The 24823-nt window shown below is 37.4% G+C and overlaps 1 protein-coding gene across 5 annotated transcripts in view; it reads right to left on the reverse strand.

Moving 5' to 3' along the window:
• Positions 1-24823, reverse strand: part of LOC115210421 (sorting nexin-14) — a 196563-nt gene that overhangs the window by 113013 nt on the left and 58727 nt on the right. For 3 of the 5 annotated variants that reach the window (XM_036501944.1, XM_036501942.1, XM_036501946.1), the window contains 8 exons: positions 23036-23077; positions 14781-14854; positions 13340-13398; positions 10620-10818; positions 8743-8776; positions 8098-8147; positions 5678-5778; positions 4060-4162 (listed from right to left, as the gene is read on the reverse strand). In XM_036501944.1, the coding sequence (XP_036357837.1) occupies positions 4060-4162; positions 5678-5778; positions 8098-8147; positions 8743-8776; positions 10620-10818; positions 13340-13398; positions 14781-14854; positions 23036-23077 (662 nt within the window). The remainder of the gene's footprint in view (positions 1-4059; positions 4163-5677; positions 5779-8097; positions 8148-8742; positions 8777-10619; positions 10819-13339; positions 13399-14780; positions 14855-23035; positions 23078-24823) is intronic. The other 2 variants (XM_036501945.1, XM_036501943.1) reach the window with 1 other exon arrangement.

The following is a 24823-nucleotide window of genomic DNA, read 5'->3' on the forward strand; positions in this document are numbered from 1 at the left end:
AGAGATGGTTTTTTTGAGATAATTTGTATTTTAATAATGTTGTATTAATACAAGTGACCTGATCTGAGATCTTGTGCTGGAATGAAAACAATTGCAACATGGAAGGTGTTTATAAACCATTTAAAAACACACAAAAAACTGTTAGATTCACTTCAGAATTTAAATTTAATTTGCCCATGCTTCATCTGTGAGTATGTATAAAAATATCAATTTAATAATAATAATAATAATGTTGTTATAAATATTCTCAAAATACTCTCTGTCTTCAAAGTATGGACTGAAAATGAACATTTTCATAAGACCAAGGAAGACTACTTTATTCGAAAATACCAACCAAAACTGAACAAGAAAATAATACCAAAACTATTGGAACTACCATTCCAGCAATCCACAGAAGGACGCCAACCAAACACTGCCTGAATAAGCAACACGACAGAAGTTTATACGCTTTTATGTACTATTCTTAAGCACCCAAAATGTTATATGTGGATGTATTTTTCTCCCTTTCCTCTCTGTATCATCATCATCATCGTTTAGTGTCTGTTTTCCATGCTGGAATGGGTTGAACAGCTTGACTGAGGCTATCACTTGCCCAAGGTGTCACACAGTGGGACTGAACCCCAAAACCATGTAGTTTCAAAGTGACCTGTTTAACAACACAGCCATGTTCAGCAGCAGCAGAATCATGCAATAGATAGGATAGTGATGGAGGGTTAGAGGTTGCACGAGGTGGCGGAGAGGGCAAGATGGATCCCAATAAGAGAATTAGGTTTACTAGTGGTATCAGAGTGAGAGGAAGAATAAAAAACGTGGTAAGTAGCTTGCTTATGAACTACATGGTTCCGGATTCAGTCCCACTGCGTGGCATCTTGGGCAAATGTCTTCTACTATAGCCTCAGGCCGACCAAAGCCTTGTGAGTAGATTTGGTAGACGGAAACTGAAAGAAGCCAGTCGTATGTATGTATGTATATATATATATATATATATATATATGTATGTGTGTGTGTTTGTGTTTGTCCCCCTAGCATTGCTTGACAACCGATGCTGGTGTGTTTACGTCCCCGTTACTTAGCGGTTCAGCAAAAAGAGACCGATAGAATAAGTACTGGGCTTACAAAGAATAAGTTCCGGGGTTGATTTGCTCGACTAAAGGCGGTGCTCCAGCATGGCCACAGTCAAATGACCGAAACAAGTAAAAGTAAGTATATATATATATATATATATATATGCATATATATATGGCCATTGCCAGCCTCCCCTGGTACCTGTGCCAGTGGCATGTAAAAAGCACCATCCGTACATGGTCGATGCCAGTGCCACCTTGACTGGCTTCCGTGCCGGTGGCATGTAAAAAGCACCAACCGATCATGGCCATTGCCAGCCTCCCCTGGCACGTAAAAAGCACCCACTACACTCACGGAGTGGTTGGCGTTAGGAAGGGCATCCAGCTGTAGAAACACTGCCAGATCAGACGAGAATCTGGTGCAGCCTCCTGGCTTCCCAGACCCCGGTCAAACCGTCCAACCCATGCTAGCATGGAAAACGGACATTAAATGATGATGATGATATACTCACACAAAAGCAGGCATACTGTAAATATGACAAAAAAAGACAACAGAGGAGAAGGCAATTTTCCTGAATATACTAAATTGTTTAGTGTTTAATGAAAAGAGAAAGTGTCTTGACGTTTTGAGCATTAGTCATTCATCAGAGGAGAGAAGAAAAAGAGGAGTGACAAAGACAGACAAGCAGTGCAAAGAAAAAAAACAGAAAGCAAGTGAGAATACAATTGTATGAGAGGAAGTTAAAAGAAAGGAAAGGTGTGGTGTTAGGGGCTGGTCTCAGAACTTTGAACCATATGGAAGAAATGACCAGCAATATGATGAGCAATATGTGGTACTCAAGAAGAACTACCAATCAAGCTCTCCATGCAAACACCAACCACTTTGCAGAGGGTATACTGGTGGGCGGAGTGTTGACATGTCATTGTCACAAGTGAGGTTGCTGTGAAACTTGCAAAACATCAAAGAAGAGAAGAAGAGGGAAGTAGAAAAGCTCCCACTACTAAAGGGGGAATCAGCTGGGAGGAGAAGGTGGAGAAGAGTGGCTGTTGAAGGACAAGCACAGGTTTCTGGCTATGGAGGAGATATTGGGAGAGGGGACATGGGGAGGGGGAGAGGGGGGAATGGAGAGGAAGAGGGGAAAGAAGGGGGGGAAAGAAGGGGGAATAGAGAGGAAAGGAGAGGGGAAGGGAAGAGGGAGAGGGAGAAAGAGTGGAGGGGAAGAGGAAGGGAGCGAGAGGAAGGGAAGAGAGGAGAGAGGAAGGGAAGAGAGGGAGAGAGAGGGATGGAGAGGAAGAGAGAGGGATGGAGAGAGGAAGGGAGCAGTGGCTGAAAGCAAAGAAAGAGAGTATGATTGTTTGAAATAATGTGGACAAGGATGATAAGGAATATGGGAGGAGGAAGGGGAGGGGAAAAGAATTGGAGGAGGAGGAAAGGGAAAAAAGAGAAAGAGGAGAAAGAAGAGGAGAAAAAGAGGAGAAAAAAGAAGGGAAAGGGGAGAAAGAGAGGAGGAATAGAGAATGAGGAAGGGAGGAGAAAAGGAGGAGGAGGAGGAAGAAAGGGAGGAGGGGAGGAGAAGGGAGGAGGAAGAGAGGGAAGAATAGGAGAAAAAGATGAGGAAGAGGCAGACAAGAAGGAAGAGAAGGAAGAGAAGGAGGAAGTGCAGAGGAGGAGGAGGAATGAGAGGAAGAGGAAGTAGATGATTAGGATATATTATAAGCTTCCATAGATTTTCTTTTTAGGAAATTCCACTCCCAAAGCATTGGTCAGCCTTTGATTAAAAGAAAAGATACTTGCCCAAGGTAGCATTGCAATTGCATTGAACCAAAAACCCAAGTTCAGAACCTCATCACAGATATTACATCATAGAGTATGACTAGAGAGTGGGGGTGGAGTGGGAGAGAGTGGAAGAGAGAGAAGGGAGAGGAGGAGAGAGAGGGGAGAGAGAGAGGTTGTTGTGGAATGTTAGAAAGAAATGAGAGTTGGTGAGTTTTTGAAATAAGAGAAATTCTTTAATGAGGAAGTGAATACTGCAATGGTGTTGGTTCTTGTTTCCCCTACCCTCATCACTTTCCAGCTGATTTGCAAGGGTCGTCAGATGGGGTGCACTCAGGGAGGCAGATTCCCTACAGATGAATGCCCTCCCTGTTGCCAAGCCTCACCTGTTTCCAAGGAAGGTAACATCTTGCCCGATATGGCCAGATATGTTTTCATGGAAGAAGATTGGGAAGGAAAGACACTGCTTGTATGACAGGGACACTCATTTACAACTGTTACATGATGTGAAGACAAAGAAACATACACAATGGGCTTCTTTTGGGCAAGCCAAGCACAGGCAAAGCCAAGAAAACCAATGCCATCAAATTCCACCATCATTTTGTCTCCACACTGCAAGAGAATATTCTGAGGGGAGGCAGTTTGGTCGAATCACTCACCAATGCACCCACAGTACTCCACCCCCACCATGATGACTATATGGTCCTCATCACTCCAACAGATGAACACTAAATCCAAACACGACCAAATTTGGTCAGCCTGGACTTGTAATACAAGATTCTTGCCCAAGATACTATGCTGTGGAACTGAACTCGGAACCATGTGACTGGAAAGCAAACGTCTTACCACACAGCCATACCTGCACTGAAATCCCTTTTTTTTTTATTTTATTTTCATTGTTAATTAAAATATTTTTTCTACTATAGACACAAGGCCCGAAACTTTTGGGGAGTAAGGGCCAGTCGATTAGAATGACCCCAGTATGCAACTGGTACTTAATTTATTGTCTCCGAAAGGATGAAAGGCAAAGTCGACCTTGGCAGAATTTGAACTCAGAAAGTAAAAACAGACAAAATACTGCTAAGCATTTCGCTCGGTGTGCTAATGTTTCTGCCATCTTGCTGCCTTTTTGTTAATTAAAATATTACCTGAAAAATGTCTCAGGGTGAATCATTTTATAATTAAATAAACTGAGTGAAAATAAAACAAAGTTATACTTACCAATATTTATGTCTGGTAGAAAACTTGAGGTTAGCTCATCTTTTGAGGTCAAAAAGTTGTAAAGTAACTCACTTCCTCGCAATTGGGGGATGGCAACGAGTTTCTGCATTAAAAAGAAAATAGAAACATTTGCAATAAAAAAGATCACAAGGAAATCGAGTAGATTGGAATAAAAGAAATAAGATTTGGAAGGAAAAGAAACATTGTAAGGGAAAGAATTCAGTTATTGATATTTCAGTGGGAATTTCTCATCTTGTAATCACTTCAATGGAACTAAATTCATTCGGTGGGAGGGTGGGGGTCTTAAGGGTCCCTTTATGGAACTCTCTGACATAATATATTCCAGCAACCACTTTAGTTCTATGGTTCTGGATCAGCTCTGACTGGAGAGACATATAATCAAAGACATTCCATCTACGATTGTCCCTTTTCTCAACCATTATCTTTCTAGGACTACATTTTTCAATGTATTCCACACTTTTCCAAGAAGCTAAGCTATAATATGCAGCAGATTTTTCTCATAACAACTCATGTTTTATTATACGGAATATACATCTTATCTTAGAAATTGCATTCCACAAAGAAAGGCAACAAAGCATTATTGGCACAAGTGTCCCCTGGTGTTCATGAATTCAAACTAAGTTCAGGATACTTTTATCTGATTGGTTCAGTTGTCTTAACTTCTCAACTAAAAGAGAATGGCTCTACCACATCACAGCTGAGAGGCTGACAATAGCAATGGTATTTTGCTAGAATTTCATACATATATATCAACATTTACAGAGCTATCACACCCATAGAGTAGAGGCTAATATGTAGTGTTTGCCAGCCAGTTTAACAGCAACACTGACCCCTAACAGAGTCTACTTTGTTGTAAACATTTGAAATGGGGTCTGTCATCTGTGAATAGCTCCCACCCCTCTTCCTATCAAGATCCTCCCTGAGTGAGTGGGGTTGCAAGTAGAGACAGTAGAGAGGAAGGTAGTTTTATGGTAAGGGATGGAGGGAATTAACCCTTTCATTACCAGCCCACCTGAAACTGGCTCTGGCTCTAAGTACAAATGTCTTGTTTTCATAAGTTTTGAATTAAAATCTTCCAGCAAACCTTGGTCACAATTTATGTTCCAAACACTAGCTGAATAATTGCTTAGTTATTTTACTAAATTCTTTGTTATATTTAAAGTAATTGAAAGAAACACAGAACATCTCAAAATAAATACAGTAATGAAAGGGTTAAAGGATGAGAAAAGAGGGGTTAGAACAGAACATAATACGTTGTCTCTAGCCATCACTCACAAACGAGTATGACCTGGGAGCTTGTACTATCCTCTTGTTAATTGGTTTAGATGCTTGTCACAAACAATCACAAATATTCTCTCAGCTCTTCATCTGTTTGATCCAACAGAACATCCACGACGAGCGCCGAGAGGGTGTTAATGTCTGTTTGCAACTACACAAAAGGCACCTTAAACAACTAGCAAAAGCATGATACCTGCTAGCAGATGATAATCACTTACAAGTGATGGCTGAGCAAGCTTTATGCAGCGTGTGTGTGTGTGTGTGTGTGTGAAACAGAAGCTTTAGCACCAAATACGCACACACATCATCTGTTACTTACTTGTAGATACTGTTCAAATTGTTCCTTTTTACTCTCCATGAAATCTTGGTTTTTTGTACCAAAAGATTTCTTTGGCGGTAACTGACATGCAGAGAAGCCACCTGCAGATTTAGAAAACGGATATAAATATCAACATCACAATAAATAAGATCATCATCACCACTATCATCACCATTTTATGTCAGCTTTCCCTGCTGTTAAGAGTTACGCAGGTCATCACAGTCTGAGCAAATTCTTATTTCAGAATTGCTGCCTTTCTCAAGGAATTTGGGAAACAAAATCTCATTCAGACATTCTTTTCTTATGTGATTTCTATGACTGGATGCCGTTCCTAATACCAACAACTTTACAAAAGTGCACTGGATTATACCTTTGTGGCACCAGCACATGTGAGGCTGCCATGTCCCCAGCAGGACAAGACAAAAGGGTTTTCTCATTGAGTATAAAGAGCAGTTTATTATGGCACCAACACTGCTGACAAAAGGGGCTCACTGTTCTATATTGCACATTCATTTACACTAAGATGACCAACAGAATGAGTAAAAGAGAAAGCAATTGTGATAGCAGTGAAGAGAGAGAGAGAGAGAGAAGCACCTATGGCAATTACATTTTGGCTGGTAAGAAAGTGAGAAGAAAGAATAACGTGGATGTGGGCTGAAGATGAACATACACACATCCACACACACACAATGAAGATTAACTATTTTCGTCTCCCTTTCTAGCTAAATCACTCTTCTTTTTTAATTGTTCTGAGATTGTTTCCACATAAACCTATTTCTAGAACCCTTCTGCTCTTTCAAAGTCTCACATTCTTGCTCCGCTGTTTGTTGATTTTATCATTACCACATGAAATGCCCAGCTAAGTTTAAGAAAATTCCTCTAGCTTTTAATCACTCACCATTCTCTTCTCTAACTTGTAATACTAACATACTTACATGTGACGCTAATGTGTATTTTGAGCTAAAATAACTTTGTGGCTTATGTGCCGGTGGCACGTAAAAAGTACCAACCAATCGTGGCCATTGCCAGCCTACCCTGGCACATAAAAAGCACCATCCATATGTGGCTGATGCCAGCGCCGCCTTGACTGGCTTCCGTGTTGGTGGGACGTAAAAACCACCAACCGATCGTGGCCGTTTCCAGCCTCCCCTGGCACCTGTGTCGGTGGCACGTAAAAAGCACCCACTACACTCACGGAGTGACTGGCCATAGGAAGGGCATCCAGCTGTAGAAACACTGCCAGATCAGACTGGAGCCTGGTGTAGCCTCCTGGCTTCCCATACCCCGGTCGAACTGTCCAGCCCATGCTAGCATGGAAAACAGATGTTAAGCGATGATGATCATCATGATGATGATGAATTCTTAAAATTTTTCAATTTGACCACTTCCATACTTTGCTATGATCCTCGCCTCACTAAAAGCCTCAAGTCCCTTACCGGTATCTCTCTATCTCTTTCTATCTCTTGTGTGTGGCCATTGCTTGTTTGAGATGCATCCACCTATTCCCACCCCCACCACCAATATCAGAAACGCTGACACAGCTCTGCCTCACTTCTGTACCAGAAGACTTGCTACATGGTAGTGAAACATGGGTTGCGACAGCCAAGGACATGCGTAGGCCTGAAAGAAATGAAACCAGTATGCTCCGCAGGATGGGTAATGTCAGTCTTCATATATGACAGATTGTAAATGTCTTAGAAAAATTAGGTATAAGAGGCATCAGATGTAGTGTGCAAGAGAGACGACAGTGCTGGTATGGTCATGTGATACGTATGGATGAGGACAGCTGTGTGAAGAAGTGCTGATCTCTGTGGAGGGGAACCTGTGGTAGAGGTAGACCCAGAAAGACATGGGATGGAGTAGTGAAGCATGATCTTCAAACTTTGAGCCTCACAGAGGCAATGACTGGTGACCGAGACCTTTGGCAATGTGCTGTGCTTGAGAGGACCCGTCAAGCCAAATGCACTCAAGCTGGTCGCATGTAATGAACACCTTTCAAGCATTGAGCCTCATGGAGGCAAAGTGGCTGAGTTCCTTTCGAGTGTTAGACCTTACAGAGGAATTGACCAAGACCTTTGGCATTATGTCATGCTTGAGAAGAAGACCCATCAAGCCAAGCAAAATCGCAATCATGGCAGACACAGGTGTCATGCTGGTTACACATAAAAGCACCCATTACACTCTCAGAGTTGTTGGCATTAGGAAGGGCATCTAGCCATAGAAAAGCGTACCAAATCAGACTGAAGTCTGGTGCAGTCTTCCAGCATGCCATCCCAGTCAAACCATCCAACCCATGCCAGCATGGACAATGGACATTAAATGATATAATCCTAAACCCCTCAGAAAATTTGAACTCAAAACCTTTACACACAAGACTTTCACAATATTTACAAGGACAAAGTCTATATTCAATGACTTACCATGGAACTCAGTCAGTCTTTGTTCTAGAACATAAAACTCTTGATAGCGCCTGCAAAAGAGTTGCAAGAGATAAAAGAGAACGAAACAACAAAGACAGCCTTTAAATTGGTTCTTCCAGAACACAGTTTCAGAAATGCTGCTTAAACATAAAACACACAGCAACAGCCATTTTTAAAAGAAATGAAGAAAATTAGAATTGACTAAAATAAGTTGATAAACTTTGTGAAATTTAATTCTATTCTTTTAAAATTCTATTATTTCACACAAATCTTAGATATTTCAAGGCTAAGTATTTCAAATCTTTGCAAAAATATTAAAAAAAAAGTTTATTTAAATGAGTGGTTGATAATAATTGTTCTTAACCAGAAAACAGAGTTAAGGGAAAATAAAATGGAAATTCATAATTTCAATCCATTTTAGAAAAGTTTTCAAGGAATAAGTGAAACTTCCACAACCTCATTTTCTAAGAACTTGCTGCAGCATTTCGTGTTCCATATAAAAGTGATAAAGAATTAAGAAACAGCCAAACCAAATGCATGACCTGTTACTATCTCTGTTAAAATGCAAGTTTTTGTTTTAATAAACATTGTATTAACGAAGATTTACTTTTAATAAATGATTCTGAATATAATGAAAACACCTACCTAGCAACAGTCCAACTTGCCTTTTGAGATTCATCTGCAAATCAAAATAGCAATTTACTAATTACTTGTGGATTCAAAGTAGTTTTTTATTAATTATCTTTCACTTGCTTCAGTCATGAGACTGTGGCCATGCTGGGGCATCACCTTGAAGAATTTTAGTCAAATGAATCAACCCCAGAACTTTTTTTTTTCAATCGTGGTACTTATTTTATCAGTCTCTTTTGCTGAACCGCTAAGTTACAGGGACATAAACACACCAGCAACTGTTATCAAGCAGGGGTGGGGGACAAACACAGACATAAAGACACACACAGAAATATATATATACAACAGGCTTCTTTCAGTTTCCATCTACTAAATCCACTCATAAGGCTATAGTAGTAGACACTTGCACAAGGTATCATAGAGTGGGGTTGAACCCAGAACCATGTATGCATTAAGTTCATATAGCATATTTACATTAGATTTTGTACAATACAGAAATTTCCTTTTCTAAGTATATTTCAGAGACACTAAAACACACAAGCACACATATAGAGATACATTTTAGAACCATTTAGATATTCCGTATGATACATGTGTTCCATATGATGTGTAAATATATGCGTGAGAAGACATTTTTGGTGAAATCTCACCAATGTTTAGATGTATCATTGATAGAGACTTCATGTCTTGGATAAGTGTGGTAGGCAGAGCCAGCTCAAGGTACCAGCAACTCGGACAGTTACCCAGGAAGCCATGAACTAGGGGATGCACCAAGGAGGGCATGACAAAGACAAAGAAATTCCAACGAGCATCAGCTTGTACATGCCAAAGTTCAGCTTACCTGGGGTGCCAGCAAACCTGGTGGGGCAAGGATGGCATGAGGTTAGTATCAAAAACACAAACCTCAGTGGACAATTGCAAATCCCTGTTTGCACATACACACCTTTTATTGTAAATGTATTCTTTTATTAAATAATATTCAAATATAAATGGCGGTGCCCCAGCATGGCCACAGCTCATGAGCTGAAACTAGATAAAATAAAAATAAATAAATAAAAATATTTTGTCTCAGTTGTTAGGAAGGTGGCAAGCTGGCAGAAACGTTAGCGCGCCAGGCGAAATGCTTAGCAGTATTTCGTCTGCCGTTACGTTCTGAGTTCAAATTCCACCGAGGTTGACTTTGCCTTCATCCTTTCGGGGTCGATAAATAAAGTACCAGTTTCACACTGGGGTCGATGTAATCGACTTAATCCCTTTGTCTGTCCTTGTTTGTCCCCTCTATGTTTAGCCCCTTGTGGGCAGTAAAGACATATATATTTTGTCTCAGTTGTTAGAGTAAATGTTTTTAAGATATCCAAACATTACTTGAGATATTCAGAAGACTTCTAGAGACGTCTCCTGAATATCTCAAAATAACACTTTAATATAAATAACTGAGATTCAGATGAATTAGGTACTTAAGTTGAAGCACCAAGTCAGTATGGTATTATCAGTATACTTTCAAAATAAGGTGAATAAAATCAAAATAAGCAACAGGATATCCAGAGGTGATGCAGTACAACCGTTTCAAGCAGCTCCATTTAATTAAACAATGCAATCATTACATCAATTTAAATGCAGAGCAATCCTCAGCTGCATAAATAAGCAGAACTTTTTTAATCAGTTGGATACATTTGTATAATTTTATTTAAATCCTCTAATAGGGTAGGAAGATAGACAAAGTCCATGCTGTTGTCGGTGACAACAGCATGGGCTTTGTCTGTTTTCTTATTCTAGGATTTTTTTAATCAGTCGGACATATTTGTCACCTGTGGCTTTAATGTAAATATTTAAAAACATTTTAACTATTTATTTCCAATTTCATTAAAATTAATTTGCAAAAGCAAACTGACCTTCTGATGAAACATCAACTCTATGAACATCAATGATGAAGACAAAAAACAGTTTCTTTATGTTGTCAGGGTCTGGCCGTCCTCCAATGCGTGGAATGGTAATTCTCCATGTACTCAAGTCATGGAGAGGACATTCCCAATTTGATGACCAATCATAAAAGTTTTCATATGAAATTTCATCTTCAAGAGAACTACAAGACTGAGAAAAATATGATCATTAGTACCATTTCAGACTTTTGGCTTATATATTTTAAACACATCTATTATAAACAATCCATGCTGGTGGCACGTAAAAAGCACCAACCAATCGTGGCCGTTGCCAGCCTCGCCTGGCACGTAAAAGACACCCACTACACTCACGGAGTGGTTGGCATCAGGAAAGGCATCCAGCTGTAAAAACACTGCCAGATCAGACTGGGCCTGGTGCAGCCTCCTGGCTTCCCAGACCCCGGTCGAACCGTCCAACCCATGCTAGCATGGAAAGTGGACGTTAAACGATGATGATGATGATGATGAATCACATGTTTTATTTGTATCATCACTCTGCCACATCAGCTGCTCCTAAAACGGTCTCTGCCCCATTGATTTTGTGAACTCTACAATAACCCTAGAGCAATCCAACGTGCCACCTCCTCCTGTCTCCATCCACCCCACCATCCCATGTCTCACCACTGACACCTACCTACCTCCCTCAACCTCAAATTACCAACACCGATCAATCTTCTTTCCAACAACCACAAACAACAATCATATTAAACGACTAATTAGAGATGATTAACATTTTAAAATATCAGTGATATTTCTAGAAGCACTAATTTTATATGTAACTCCAGAAACAATGGAAATGTGTTAATTAGCATTCAAAGCTAATCAAATAAAACAGTTAATGAAACAATACACTGAGACAACCACTTGAACCCATGGTTTTATTTAGGTAATATTTAGAAACCTGTCTTATTCACATTAATACTCTTCTTATTCTCATTTACATTGATTTTCCCCTGAAAAACATGGGGATTAGTGAAGAAATAATTTCCAACCAGAACGTTGTATTTGCCAAGGTTAATACACAGTAAAACCATTATTTTGTCATTGAAACAATCAGTGTTTTTTTGCCAGAATCTCATCTCTCACTTTCCTATCACACATTAATAAATATAAAACAAATGAGAAGAGAAATAATTTATGAATGGAGTGACAGGGAGAGGTGGGCTAACAAGGAATTACTGTAAATCTTCGAGTATAGTCCGCCCTTGAGTATAATACACAGGGGATTCTTAGAGAGCTTTACTTCTGAAAAACCTAAACCTTGTGTATAATATGCACCCCTTCTCTAACTTGAGTCATGCGTAATTAAGCCAGCAGCACCTAGTTGAACAAACACTTCCGCGCATGTGTAATACAATAATGGTGATATTCTTAACTGTTATATGGGAATGTAAATATGTTTGCAAATTGTTTTTGTTACATACTATTTTGTGATCTGAATACTTTTATTTTAATAAATGTTGCTAACTGCAAGTTATGGGTGATTCTTTTATGACTTCATTGCTTTCAGGCTTAGCTTAAAGTATTTTCACACACAACATCACAAAATGCGTCTGAATAAACATTGCCGGACAGCAAATAGAGACTCGGACATTGCTTATAAAATATTTTTCATTTTTAACCTCGTATATAGTACGCACTAGGGATTTTGACCTATAAATTTTGGGGAAAAAGTGCAGATTATACTCGAGGATTTATGGTACTAATCAAAATATAAAAGATTCAAAATTTCAAAACACTTAGAAGATTGTAAACTGCTCTGTGTTAACCGAAAATATTAAAGCGTTTTGTGGTAGTAGAAGATATTAAATAGTTTTGTGTTTACAGAAGTTGAACAACTCTATGTTAGAAGACATTAAACAGTTTTGTGTTAACAGGACATATCAAACTGTCAACAGAAGGTATTAAACTGATGTGTTAACAGGAGATATTAAACAGCATTAAGATCATCATCAACGTTTAATGTCTGTCTTCCATGCATGCATGGGTAAGACGGTTGATGGAGCCAGCCAGGTAAAATACTACCCCATGCTATTGTGTCTGATTTGGCAGGATTTTTATGGCTGGATGCCCTTCTTAACACCAACCACTCTGCAGAATGGACTCAATGCATTTTACATGGCCTTCCAAATGCCAACCATGTTAGTGTGGACTGGATGCTTTTTATGTGACCCCAGCACTGGCAGGGTCACCAAGTAACCCACAAGATAAGGAATTATGAGAGGCAGGAACATTTGAGGAAGGGAACTTGTGTCAGAGGATGAAAGTTTAGAGTGTGACAGAGAGACAGAAACAGGTGTCTTGCTATAACAGGTGTCTTGCTATAACAGGTGGGAGGGGGCATTGGCGGAGGTGAACCATTATCAAATGATGAAAGGTTAGAGTGTAACAGAGAAAAAGAGAGGCAGAAACAGAGGAGGTATATGGTTACCCAGCAAAAGAGAGAGAGAAAGGGGGAAGGAAACAGAGAGGGAGAGAGAGGGAAGGAAACGAAGAGAGAGGGAGGGAGAGAGAGAGAAAGGAACAAGAAAGAGGACAGAAATAAATATTAAACTATTTTCCCTTAACAGGAGATATTAAATTGTTTTTGTTTCGTTATTTTTTTCTCCTCTTTTTTTTTTTGAGATTTTAAACTGTTTTGTGTTTACAGAAGATGTGAAACTTTTACATACGGCAATGGTAACTGTGTCAGCATCGTCCGTGTTTTCAACTTCAGGAAGTTTGCCTTCAACTGTAAGAGAAAATATCAGAAACATAGGATGTAATATTTTTATATCCAAAATAACAATGTAATCGAAGATATGCAAAACCCAAGAGAAAGTATGGATATGTCTGCTCAGATAGAGAAAAGCTAGGTAAAACATTTGAAGAAAGAGAACCGGAGGTACAGGGTGCAATGGGTAGATTGTTGCCATTTTATATTTTTAATTTCATGCATGTGCATTGTTTGTTTTTGATTTTGTTCACTACACAGTATAGTAGGGTCAGCTGGGCACCATCTGTGAGAAAAATAGCACCATGACACAATTCACTCAGCCAGAAATTTGGAAATGACATGGTGCACCTCCAATACAAATATTTCAGAATGTTTGGGTGTCAATCTGAGGACAGTACAGAGGATTTGGAAAGAGTTGGATGAGTCTAATGGTGTTTATGAAGGTATGGCAGCTCGGAAAACTCACTCTGATCATTCTGATAAGAACAGAACTCCTGAATTTGTTGGTGAGATCCAGGCCATGATTGACAGTGATCCTTCCAAGTCAGTCAGATCCATTTCCAGAGACATGGAAGTGTCCAAGTTTCTTATCAGGTAGGTAGTACATGAAGACATTTGGTACTCCTCATACAAGATGAGAAGGGGCCAATTTTTACCCCAAGCCATCAAGGACAAGAGGAAAGACCACACTATGATGCTTTTGAACAAACTAAAGAATCCTTTTCAACTGAACATGCTTTGGTTTTTTTCAGACGAGAAAAATTTCTGCCAGGATCAGATGGTAAACACACAGAACAACTATAATTTAGATGAAAATTTATTCACTGCACTCTTCTATTTATAAGCTTTCATTGAAAGCAATCAAGGACTCATAAGATATACACATTTAATTAACTTAGGATAGCCTTTAAAACACAACCTCCTAATTAATACTGAGTCAACGTACTACCTTTTATGGTTGCACAACTGAACAATCTACTAACTATGTCTCTGACTGGTCAAGTGTGACTGACTTTTATGAACATGCACATTCTGTTGAAGCCGTAATCTCTAACCATCATTGGCCTCATTTGGGAATCAAACCAGATCAATAACTAATGGTTGACAGGACCCCCTCTGGTAGGTGTGTCAGTGGACTCTGCCACCACAATCCTCACAGGAATATAAACTGTATAATAATGTTGGGTGGATTGTTTCCTTCGACTGTTATCTACCCAGGTAGATATCCCTTTCAAACAGAGATAATTACCAAAACATACACTCAAGTGTGTCTAAAGCAATTTTCCATCAATTGGCACTAAATTCTTCTGTTGAGATAAAATGGTGTCAACAAATATACAAAGATCTGGCACCAAAGAGGTTTCAAACTAACATGATCAGCAATATAACTAACTTACTTGAAGAACTTTTAAATACTTCTTTGATTTTATTACCAAAGTTAGAGAAACCAAATTCTTTCTTTTTCTGGGGCCTTTTGAAAGAAAAAAAAAGGAAAAAAATTAATAAATTAAAATCAAATTAAAGATACAATATTCCATTGCTGTTTACAAAATATGATACATTTTTGAACAATTTTCTTTTTTTTTTTAACTTTAATTATGGTTTCTCATAAATATAAAATCTGAGATTTTTTAAAAAAAGAAAGAAAATGAAAATTGAGAGTTGTTTCTCAAGAAAACTCACATTTGTGATGCATGTGAAAGTGGAAAGGCTCTTATTAGGAATTAAAACTGAGTTGTGGACTCAGTCCCCTAAAGCTCTTAAATAAAAGGCTATGCTAATATGTGATACACAGTTAATTTAAATTAAATTAAAAACCATTCTGACCCAAATCATTAGTAATACTATGTGCCATTAATACTTATAATTTGGGTAAATAGTTTTTTAATTAATTCAATTATGTATCATAATTAAATAATTATAATTTAATCACATTTATCCTGATGAAACAACTGTAGAACACAAAGTATGAATTATATGTGAAATTCATGCTTTTCTGCTTTTAAAAATATTTCATAATGCCTTGAGATGACATAAGGTCACTGTGGAAGAATAGTAAACTTCCACAAGTGTTCAAACCATTTTACTCAAGTTATTTTCACTGCTCTGAGCTTCTCCCATAGTTCATTACTGGTATCCATATTTCCAGACTGAAACCTTCTAAACCAACACTAAACCAATTCCCATTGTTGTGGTCTTCCCTTCAGACACTGTGTCAAGGCTTACAGCAGTATTTATGCTCAAATTTACTTTCCTGCTTGGAAATTAGTCTCAGTTCTTTGGTAGGTACCATCACTGCTAGCAGATCAAGAACTTATAATAATAATAATTATAGCTTCATTTAAATTAAATCTGAATAATTAAGATACAAATACACAAGTAATCATTCATAATTAGTAGCATTTGTCATGATATAAAAGAAAAACTGAATACCGATTATTTTAACATTATATAAATGTAACATCAAGTTGTTTAAGTGTGTGTGTGTGTGTATGAGGGAGGAGAGGGTATGAGAATCATTAATTTCATTTCAACAGCTTGAAACAAAATGGTATAATTAATGAAATCAATGAACTTGTCAACTTGATCAGTTCTAAAAAGCATGAAATGCCAAACAAACATTTAACAAAATTCCCTAAAATTGGTTTGGCACAATACTTTTTGACCAACTCTGGTCACATAACAATATATAACAAACACAACAGTTGTAATATAAAGACAAACACAAATTAATTAATATTAAATGATTATCATTATTTCTTATAAACAGTTGCAAAAGAGCTAAAGGTTTATGCCTCAAAGGACTAAATTGTTGATCTAAGTTCAATTTCAGAATGAAAGCCACCATATCACTTACACTGTTAATAAGTTTCAGCAATAAGTGTCACACAACCTCTAATGCTTAATATCTTGTGTAAAGCCAGAAATCAATAGTGTGCTTTCTTGTAATGATTTGGAAACGGCATGGTGTATCTCCAATACAAACATTTCAGAATGTTTGTGTGTCAATCTGAGAACAGTAAAGAGGATTTGGAAAGAGTTGGATGAGTCTAATGGTGATTATGAAGGTATGGCAGCTCGGAAAACTCACTCTGTACAAATCATTACAAGAAAGCAAAATCAGGATTTCAACAACCTCAGAGGTTAAATAAACGATGAGCAATATTTCAAACACATATTGAAACGTGTCATAGGATGATTTGCACGTAAACATATAGCTACACATATACACACACATAAGTGCATAGATGACTACAAATATTTCAACAACCAGTTACTCAAAAGAAATTTGGAATTAAAAAGTAAAACCATCTTATTGACATTTGTATGTGACAGAGAAATAATCTGATACTGACAAACATCTCCAGAATTCATTTTGTCAGGCATGTTGTCATAAGAGGACAAATCTTAGAATTCTTTAATGTCACAGGGTATGAAAACAAAGTACTCTCATAGTACTAGCATCCCCACTGCACACCCTGAAGTGGCTGAGAGCACCCTTTAGACTTGTCAAGGAATTAACAATCTCTCTACTGCTGGGGCTATGAGGATATATATCCAGTGTATATATAAGGCGGCGGCGAGCTGGCAGAATCATTAGCAAGCCAGGTGAAATACTTAGCGGTATGTCGTCTGCCGTTACATTCTGAGTTCAAATTCCGCCGAGGTCTACTTTGCCTTTCATCCTTTCGGGGTCGATAAATTAAGTACCAGTTATGCAATGAGGTCGATGTAATCGACTAAATCCGTTTGTCCTTGTTTCTCCCCTCTATGTTTAGCCCTTTGTGGGTAATAAAGAAACAGATATATATCCAGTGTATATTGTAATGTGGTTGGTGATAGGAAGGGTACCCAATCATAGAAACTGTGAAAACAAAACATACAAATGAGATGCAATCACTGTGTTTAAGAGTAGTAATTCCTAGTGGGAACCGATTCAGACAATCTGCCCAACCTATGCCGGATGGGAAGTAAATGGAAAGTGATGAGGAGGAGGAGGATGACAAATGTTGTATTGTTAAATTAGTCATGTGACCAAGGCATCATACAAGATTCAGCAATTGCGCCAGCCATTTCTGACCCAAACATTCTACCTATCCTGTGTTCAAGCTAGCCACATTCAACCACTCACATCTAATACATTTCTATATTTAAGAGATGAGGAATTATGTACATTATTTATCTAGAAACTCTGCCAGATCAGATTGGAGCCTGGTGCAGCCATCTGGTTTGCCAGACAGCAGTCAAATTGTCCAACCCATGCTAGCATGGAAAGCGGATGTTAAACGATGATGATGACGATGATTTATCAGGTCATCCCATAAGTTCTGTCCGATTTTACCTTTTTTAAAATTGAATGAAATTTAATAGTATTGTAGAATGTCTAATGGAATTAAAAATTATTTTTATGCACTTGTGTACATTTAAACTAATTAAATATTATTTTACAGAATAATAGAATTAAAATTTCTTTGATTAAAACCCTTTCTAACATGGAAGTATCCAAAGAGCATTTAAGGCATATAATGCTTTATGAGTACAAAAAAGGAAACTCTGAAGCGACTCAAAACATACACTCAGTTTATGGGAAAGAATGCTTGAATGAAAGAACTTGCAGAAGACGGTTTGCAAAATTCAGGAGTGGAGACTTCAGCCTTGAAGATGAAGATCAAACAGGACATCCAGTTGAGTTTGATGATAAGTTCCTTGAGGCATTACTTGAAGAAAATCCTGCATTATCAGGTGAAGAATTGGCAATAAAGTTTAGTTCAAACCATACAACTGTTCGTCATCTTCAACAACTTGGAAAGGTTCCTAAACTTGGAAAATATGTGCCTCATGAATTGTCCGAAAGCAACCACAAATCCCGAGTTGACATCTGCTCTTCTCTCCATTCTCGCAAACTCATTTCACCCTTTTTGGATAGACTCGTGACTGGTGACGAAAAATGGATCTTCTATTGAAATGTTAAACGTTGTAAACAGTAGCTTGGTAAAAGGGAAAAAGCCCAACCACAACTGAGAAGGGAACTTCATGGGAAAAAGGTTCTCTCTATCTAGTGGGATTGCAAAGGAGTAATTCACTTTGAATTGTTACCACCTAATGCAACAATCAATGCTCAAGTCTACTGTCAGCAATTAGAGCATTTGAACCAAGCTTTGAAGAAAAAAGACCCACTTTAGTGATTCGAAAAGGAGTGATGTATCATCAGGACAATGCATGACCCCTCACTGCAAAGATCACATCACAGAAAATTGAAGAGCTTGGTTGGGAAAAAATTCCTCATCCACCTTATTTTCCCGACCTTGCTCCTTCAGACTACCATTTGCTTCATTGTTTACAGAAGCATTTGGGGGACGTAACTTTCGCAAGCCAGGAGGAGGTCAAAACTGACATTTCAGAGTTCTACGCTTTGAAACCAAGAGTTTTACATTGATGGGATTAAAAAGCTTGTAAATAGATGGAAGGAAGTCATAGATAATCAGGGAAAGTACATTGATGATTAAATTTCAATCAAATAAAACATTTGATCACTTGTTTTCTTTATTCAAATTTCAGACAGAACTTATGGGATGACCTGATATATTATTTACATTTGACGGATATTTGTCATCATCTTGTTTGTTGTTAACACAATGTTTCGGCTGATATACCCTCCAGCCTACATCAGGTGTCTTGGAGAAATTTCAAACCTGGGTTCTCATTCCTAAGGTATTTTTTGATATTATTATTATTATTATTCAGGTCACTGCCTGGACATATGCCCATGGGCATGTGGTGTAATGGTTAACAACAACAACAACAACAGCAGCAGCAGCAGCAGCAGCAGCAGTAGCAGCAGCAACAACAATGAAAAATACCTTAGGAATGAGAACCCAGGTTCGAAATTTCCCCAAGACACCTGATGAAGGCTGGAGGGTATATCAGCCGAAACATGTTAACAACAAAGAAGATGAGGACAAATTATCTGTCAAATGTAAATAATGTACTCTCACATTTAGCCTACAATGTCACTCTAAATATGCACAATCACATCTTCCAAATTTCAAAGCTACAAGATAATACAGGATTAATTCAAAACAATGTGAATAAATAAGGATTACATTTTGACAAAGCAATCAGAATGCTAAAGGATTAAAAGTTTACTCAAAGACAAATTTGCACAAGAATTTTTAATTGAATTCAAAGACAGAGAATTCCAAAATGGATTTCCATTCTGGATGCATGGAATATGATAGCAATGTCATGGGAGCAAATCTAAGAGAGGAGTGTTCAAAACTGTAGCAAAAAAAGAAGAAAGCCAATTACAGAGAACTTTTGACAAACGACAATTCTTGAAACAAAAGCATTTGGAAATTGGTTGGCTATGAATAATAAAGGTGAAGCAGGAGATACAATGAGAGAAATATTTCAAGTTGGTTCTGATGGTGACACTAAATTAGAAGAAGAGAATTAACCAAAAACTTAAAGAAATGTCAGCTCTTCTAACCAAAATGCAGAAAGCAAGAACATCTCAAAGCATTTCGTTATATCATGCAACACAGAATGCTAGAATTTCAAAAGCAATATGTGTGTGAGTGACATTATATATCCATAAATGAAATAAATGTAAAGAAGAGTGGATGAGATTTTAAGTAAATAATAATAAAAATAAGAATTTAGGGAATTTAATCCATAACACTAACATGTTCTTCATATTCCCTCTCTCATCATCTCCCCCCCCTCTTACAACTTCTCCCCACCCAAATTCCCTCTTCACCTGTCCTTACTCAATTCTCTTCACCCTGTATCTTGACTCTCCACCCTCACAACCCACCCCCATCATTTTTATCTCTCCACTTCCACCCCAATCAACCCCATCATTTCTTCTATCATGTGAGTAACCAAGTGGTACCTCTACAGCTACAAACATCTTCTGTTCTGACCCCACCCACCCCCTCTCTCACTCTCGTTTTACCCACTCATCTCTTAGCATAAAGCCACCTCCCTCCCTCTCCCCCATCAAAGGGGATTTTAGTCCTGCAGGCTGTATGGCAACCTCAACCAATGCAAATAACAACATGGTAGGCATTAAGAAGACTATCCATCCATAAAAACCATGCCAAACGAAGCAAACACTAGAACTTCACGCAATCTTTGAACACTTCAGATCTTGTCAAACTGTCCAGGCCATTCCAATATGGAAATGGACATTGAATGATATTTTCATTTCAATAATATAAATTGTATAATATTTTTGTAAGAATGATTTAAATAATTTATAAAATTTTTAAATAAATAACTTAACACATTTGAACTGTTTTACAGAATATACAACATGTTCATTTTCACAGTAGAATCCAGATAAATACTGTATATTGAAAATGCAGACTGACTCAGAGACATCTATAGTAAAGGATTAGATTAACATAATAAAGTTTCTAAGTTTTCATTTGAGCATTAGCTAACAAGGCACTTGTTTATTTAAATGTGAATTTTTTAACAGTCCCCCCCACACACACACACACATTCCTCTAAATATTTTATTACAACTTTTCTTTAAAAAAAAAGTCATTTGATTTGTAGGTTTTAAACAACAGAAAGTCAAACTCTGTAATAAAATTCTTTTAAATAAAAGTTTGGAAAACCTTTCAGCACAAATATGAATTATTGAGGTTTTGTTTAGGGTTACTCAAAGATGAGAAGTCACCACATTCTAAGTTCCTATATTGTAGATTATTATACTTATAAAAACAATTATTCAATGAAATAAACTTAAGGATGGAGTGTCACCCTATTTTCAAAATTACATAGTAAAATAACCAAGTATTGTATTACAGTATCCCATCCAACCAAGACCTCTACTAAATACTTAAGACAATCATATCTCTTCAGAGCTCCAAAGTTCCCACTGCAACCTTAGACATGGCAATAATTGAATCATAAGACCAATTGTATCAATATCTGTTATCCCCCACCACCATCCCTGCTACAAATTCTAGAAGCTGTTATGGCTTTGGTCACTCCCCCAGGGACCTATATAAACAATGACCGCAATGGCTGTGCAAATCAATCATGACCTACATATTGAATTCTTCATGAAAAGTGCATTTGAACTAACTCTCCTTCAGCAGGAAGCAACTGCATTTTGAAATTTGAAATTAGGAAGTTTTAAAGACACACACACACACACACGTGTGTGTGTGTGTGATATAGAAGCAGTGGAATCTCATGAAGCATTCAAATGAATGAAATTGAATTTCTTTCTAATCACTTTCGATATGACAGTCATGTATAGAGATTAAGAGTCTTGTAGAAAAGGAGTAGCAGAAGAAAGAAAGAAAATGGAATAAATAAAAATCAATAGACTCAATGGGAGATTTTCACCAGTGATTTATGAGGAGTTCTTTTATAGAATTTAAATTGGTCTAAACTGACTGGTTCTGGTCTTCAGACATTGTAATGCAGAATCTTTAAGACAGAGTCTAGCATAAAAGCAACATTGCAAGAGTAAAAATGTCATATTAACAGAAACAGAGTGAATCCTAGCAGAGCACCAAACTTGATAGCAACATGGCTTGAGTGACCGACAGTCTTGGAGTGGCAAATATTGTACAACATAAAACATGATGGCAACATGACTATACTGAAAGTACATCACACAAGATATAATAGCAACAGAAAGCATGATAGCAATATGGTTATCGTAAATGTATTATAGAAAATATGATAGTAACTCAAGAGATGATAGCAACACAAAGCAAGATAGCAGCACAAAGCGGGATTGCAACATGGCTATAATAAATGTAGAACACAGGCCATGATAGCAACATAAGGAATGGTGACAATAGAACTACAGCAAATGTTGGATGGCAGAAAACAGTTCAGTCAAAACTTTCTCAATTTTCATTTTGCTCTTTCAGGTTTGGATGTATTTTACAGATCAACAAAGATCATCAGATATTTCCATTCCAGAAATTTGAAGAAATTCATCAAATCAATATCTTATTCTTGGATGCAAAAAGGGAAATGTTTTTACCCCACTCTTTGTCAAATCAATGATCTCTTTTGTATAATATTGGATTTCAAATAAACTTCCACAACATGTAACCTCATTCTTCATCTTGTTAAGCTGGCAGAATGGGCAGCATGCCAGGCAAAAGGCTTAGCAGCATTTCTGCTGGCTCTTTACATTCTGAGTTCAAATTCCACCAAGGTCAGCTTTGCCTTTAATCTTTTCAAGGTCAATGAAATAAGTAGCATTTGAGCATCACAATTCAGACAAATGACTTACCATTGCTGGCCTTCAGCCAAAATCATAAACAATTGTTATTACTATTATTATTATTATTATTATTATTATTATGATTATGATAATTATTATTATTAAATTTATCTATTTATAAACCAAGATTATTTCATGGCATGTGTCTCTTCAGTGTATCGGGTTTTCAACTATAAACAGGTTTAAATGCTGATTTTCTTGTGGGATGACCTGTATATAGTTAGCTAAGGTAAAAACGAATTCAAAGAATTTCTAATCGTGAAATGCTTATAAGTGACAGCAACACAACAATAGCAACCAAAAGAAATGTTTAACGTTGACAAACAAATACTGAACACATTACTACAACATCGATAACACAACATCATTTAAAGATGAAAATATTACCGGTGATTATTAACAATTGGAGGCTTGGGAACAGCTATGACACTGCATGGAGAGATGACAGATTATTATTAATCAATTGGCTTGAATAACTGAAACAGCACAGCTTGTATTAGTTAACATTCAACAAAACACTTCACTGAAATATGCTTCAAAATAAATCAATAACTCAAAGGCAAATTTATTTTAATCATTTTTAAAATTAGTCTTTCCTCACTTCTCAATGAAGAGGTTTCATGTTCAGTCCCAGCATAGGATACCCTTATCAAGTACCTTCTATAGTAGGCTTCAGCTAGCCAAAGCTTTGGGAATTAGTTTGATAAACAGAAACTTTGTGAAGGTATCCATCAGTGTGTGTGTGTGTGTGTGTGTGTGTGTGGTGTGTGTGTGTGTGAGAGAATGAGAGAGAGAGAGAAGAAAGAGAGAGAGAAAGAGAGAGAGAGAGAGAAAGAGAGAGAGAGACTACAAACTGAATTTTTTTTTACACTTCCTGCTAAACAATGCTTCCGGTAACTCAGTGCTTTCAAAGAAGTGTGAAATATTTAAAAAATCCCTTATTTGTGTGTGTGTGTTGTTGTTGGTTTCTGGTCATCTCAACGTTTTGTGCCACTGCTTCCTCTGTAGCTTGATTGCACTGAAAAGTGGGTTCCACGCTGGCATGGGTAGGATGGTTTGACAGGTGCTGACCAGCCAGAGAGCTGTCTAGGCTCCAATTGTCTGATGAGGCATGGTTTCTACAGCTGGAAGCCCATCCTAATAACACCAACCACCTTACGTAGTGTGCTGGGTGCTTTTTACATGCTGGTGACATGTAAAAACCAACCAGCATATATATAGATATATAGATTTGAATATATATATATCCCAACTTGCAGCTATACATGGTTTCAGGTCCCGTATGACAAGAGTGTGGCACCTTAGACAAGAGTCTCTTTCTTGGATTTGAAAGAAGGAAACGGCAAAAGCCTGTCATACATGTATGCATATATATATATATATATATATATACATATATATATATATACATATTATATAAGAGAGAGAGAGCATGTGAGTGATTTCCTATTTTCGTTGGTCACTGGTTCTAAACAATGACCTCACAGACGCTGTCATTTTCTTGCAGCTCACTTGTGAAAGCATGTCTGGGATTTTTTGACAGGCTGACTCTTTGCAAACAAAAAATGGCTTATTTTGATGTTGTTTACTTCCAATTCTCCATGTAATCACGTCTGGGCCATTTGTTGTTCAATAGACTGAAAAATTATCACTTGGCTGGTGACAGGAATGGTATCTGGTTGTAGAAAATTCTGCTCTGACGTAACCTCTGACCCATGCAGGCACAGAAAATTAGATGTTAAAAGAATGATGATTTTATATATATATATATATATATATGTATATATATTGAATTTGATAAGAGGTTGTGTTAACCTCCTGAAGGGATGGTTTCATCCAAGGAAATACTGGTTCAATACCTAGAATTTTGGGAGAATTAATTTCCTTAAAATAAAAGGTATAAAAACATAGTTTATAAAAGAAGGAAAAGAAAATGGAGATTGGGAAGTTAATAATTATTTATTATTAACAGGAAATTAATCATCATCCCTTACAGCTGTTTCAATTAATACTCAGTAAATATTAAATTTATATTCAGTCTGCTAAAATGAATCCATAAATACATATAAAACATCCAATGGTATATTTTTTCCCCTCTGAAGATATTATGTTCAGGTCATGTAAATTTAATATTTACTGGGTGTTAATCAAAACAACAGTAAGGGATCATGATTA

The sequence above is a fragment of the Octopus sinensis genome, linkage group LG4, assembly GCF_006345805.1.
Source record: "Octopus sinensis linkage group LG4, ASM634580v1, whole genome shotgun sequence".
Classification (NCBI taxonomy): Eukaryota; Metazoa; Mollusca; class Cephalopoda; order Octopoda; family Octopodidae; genus Octopus; species Octopus sinensis.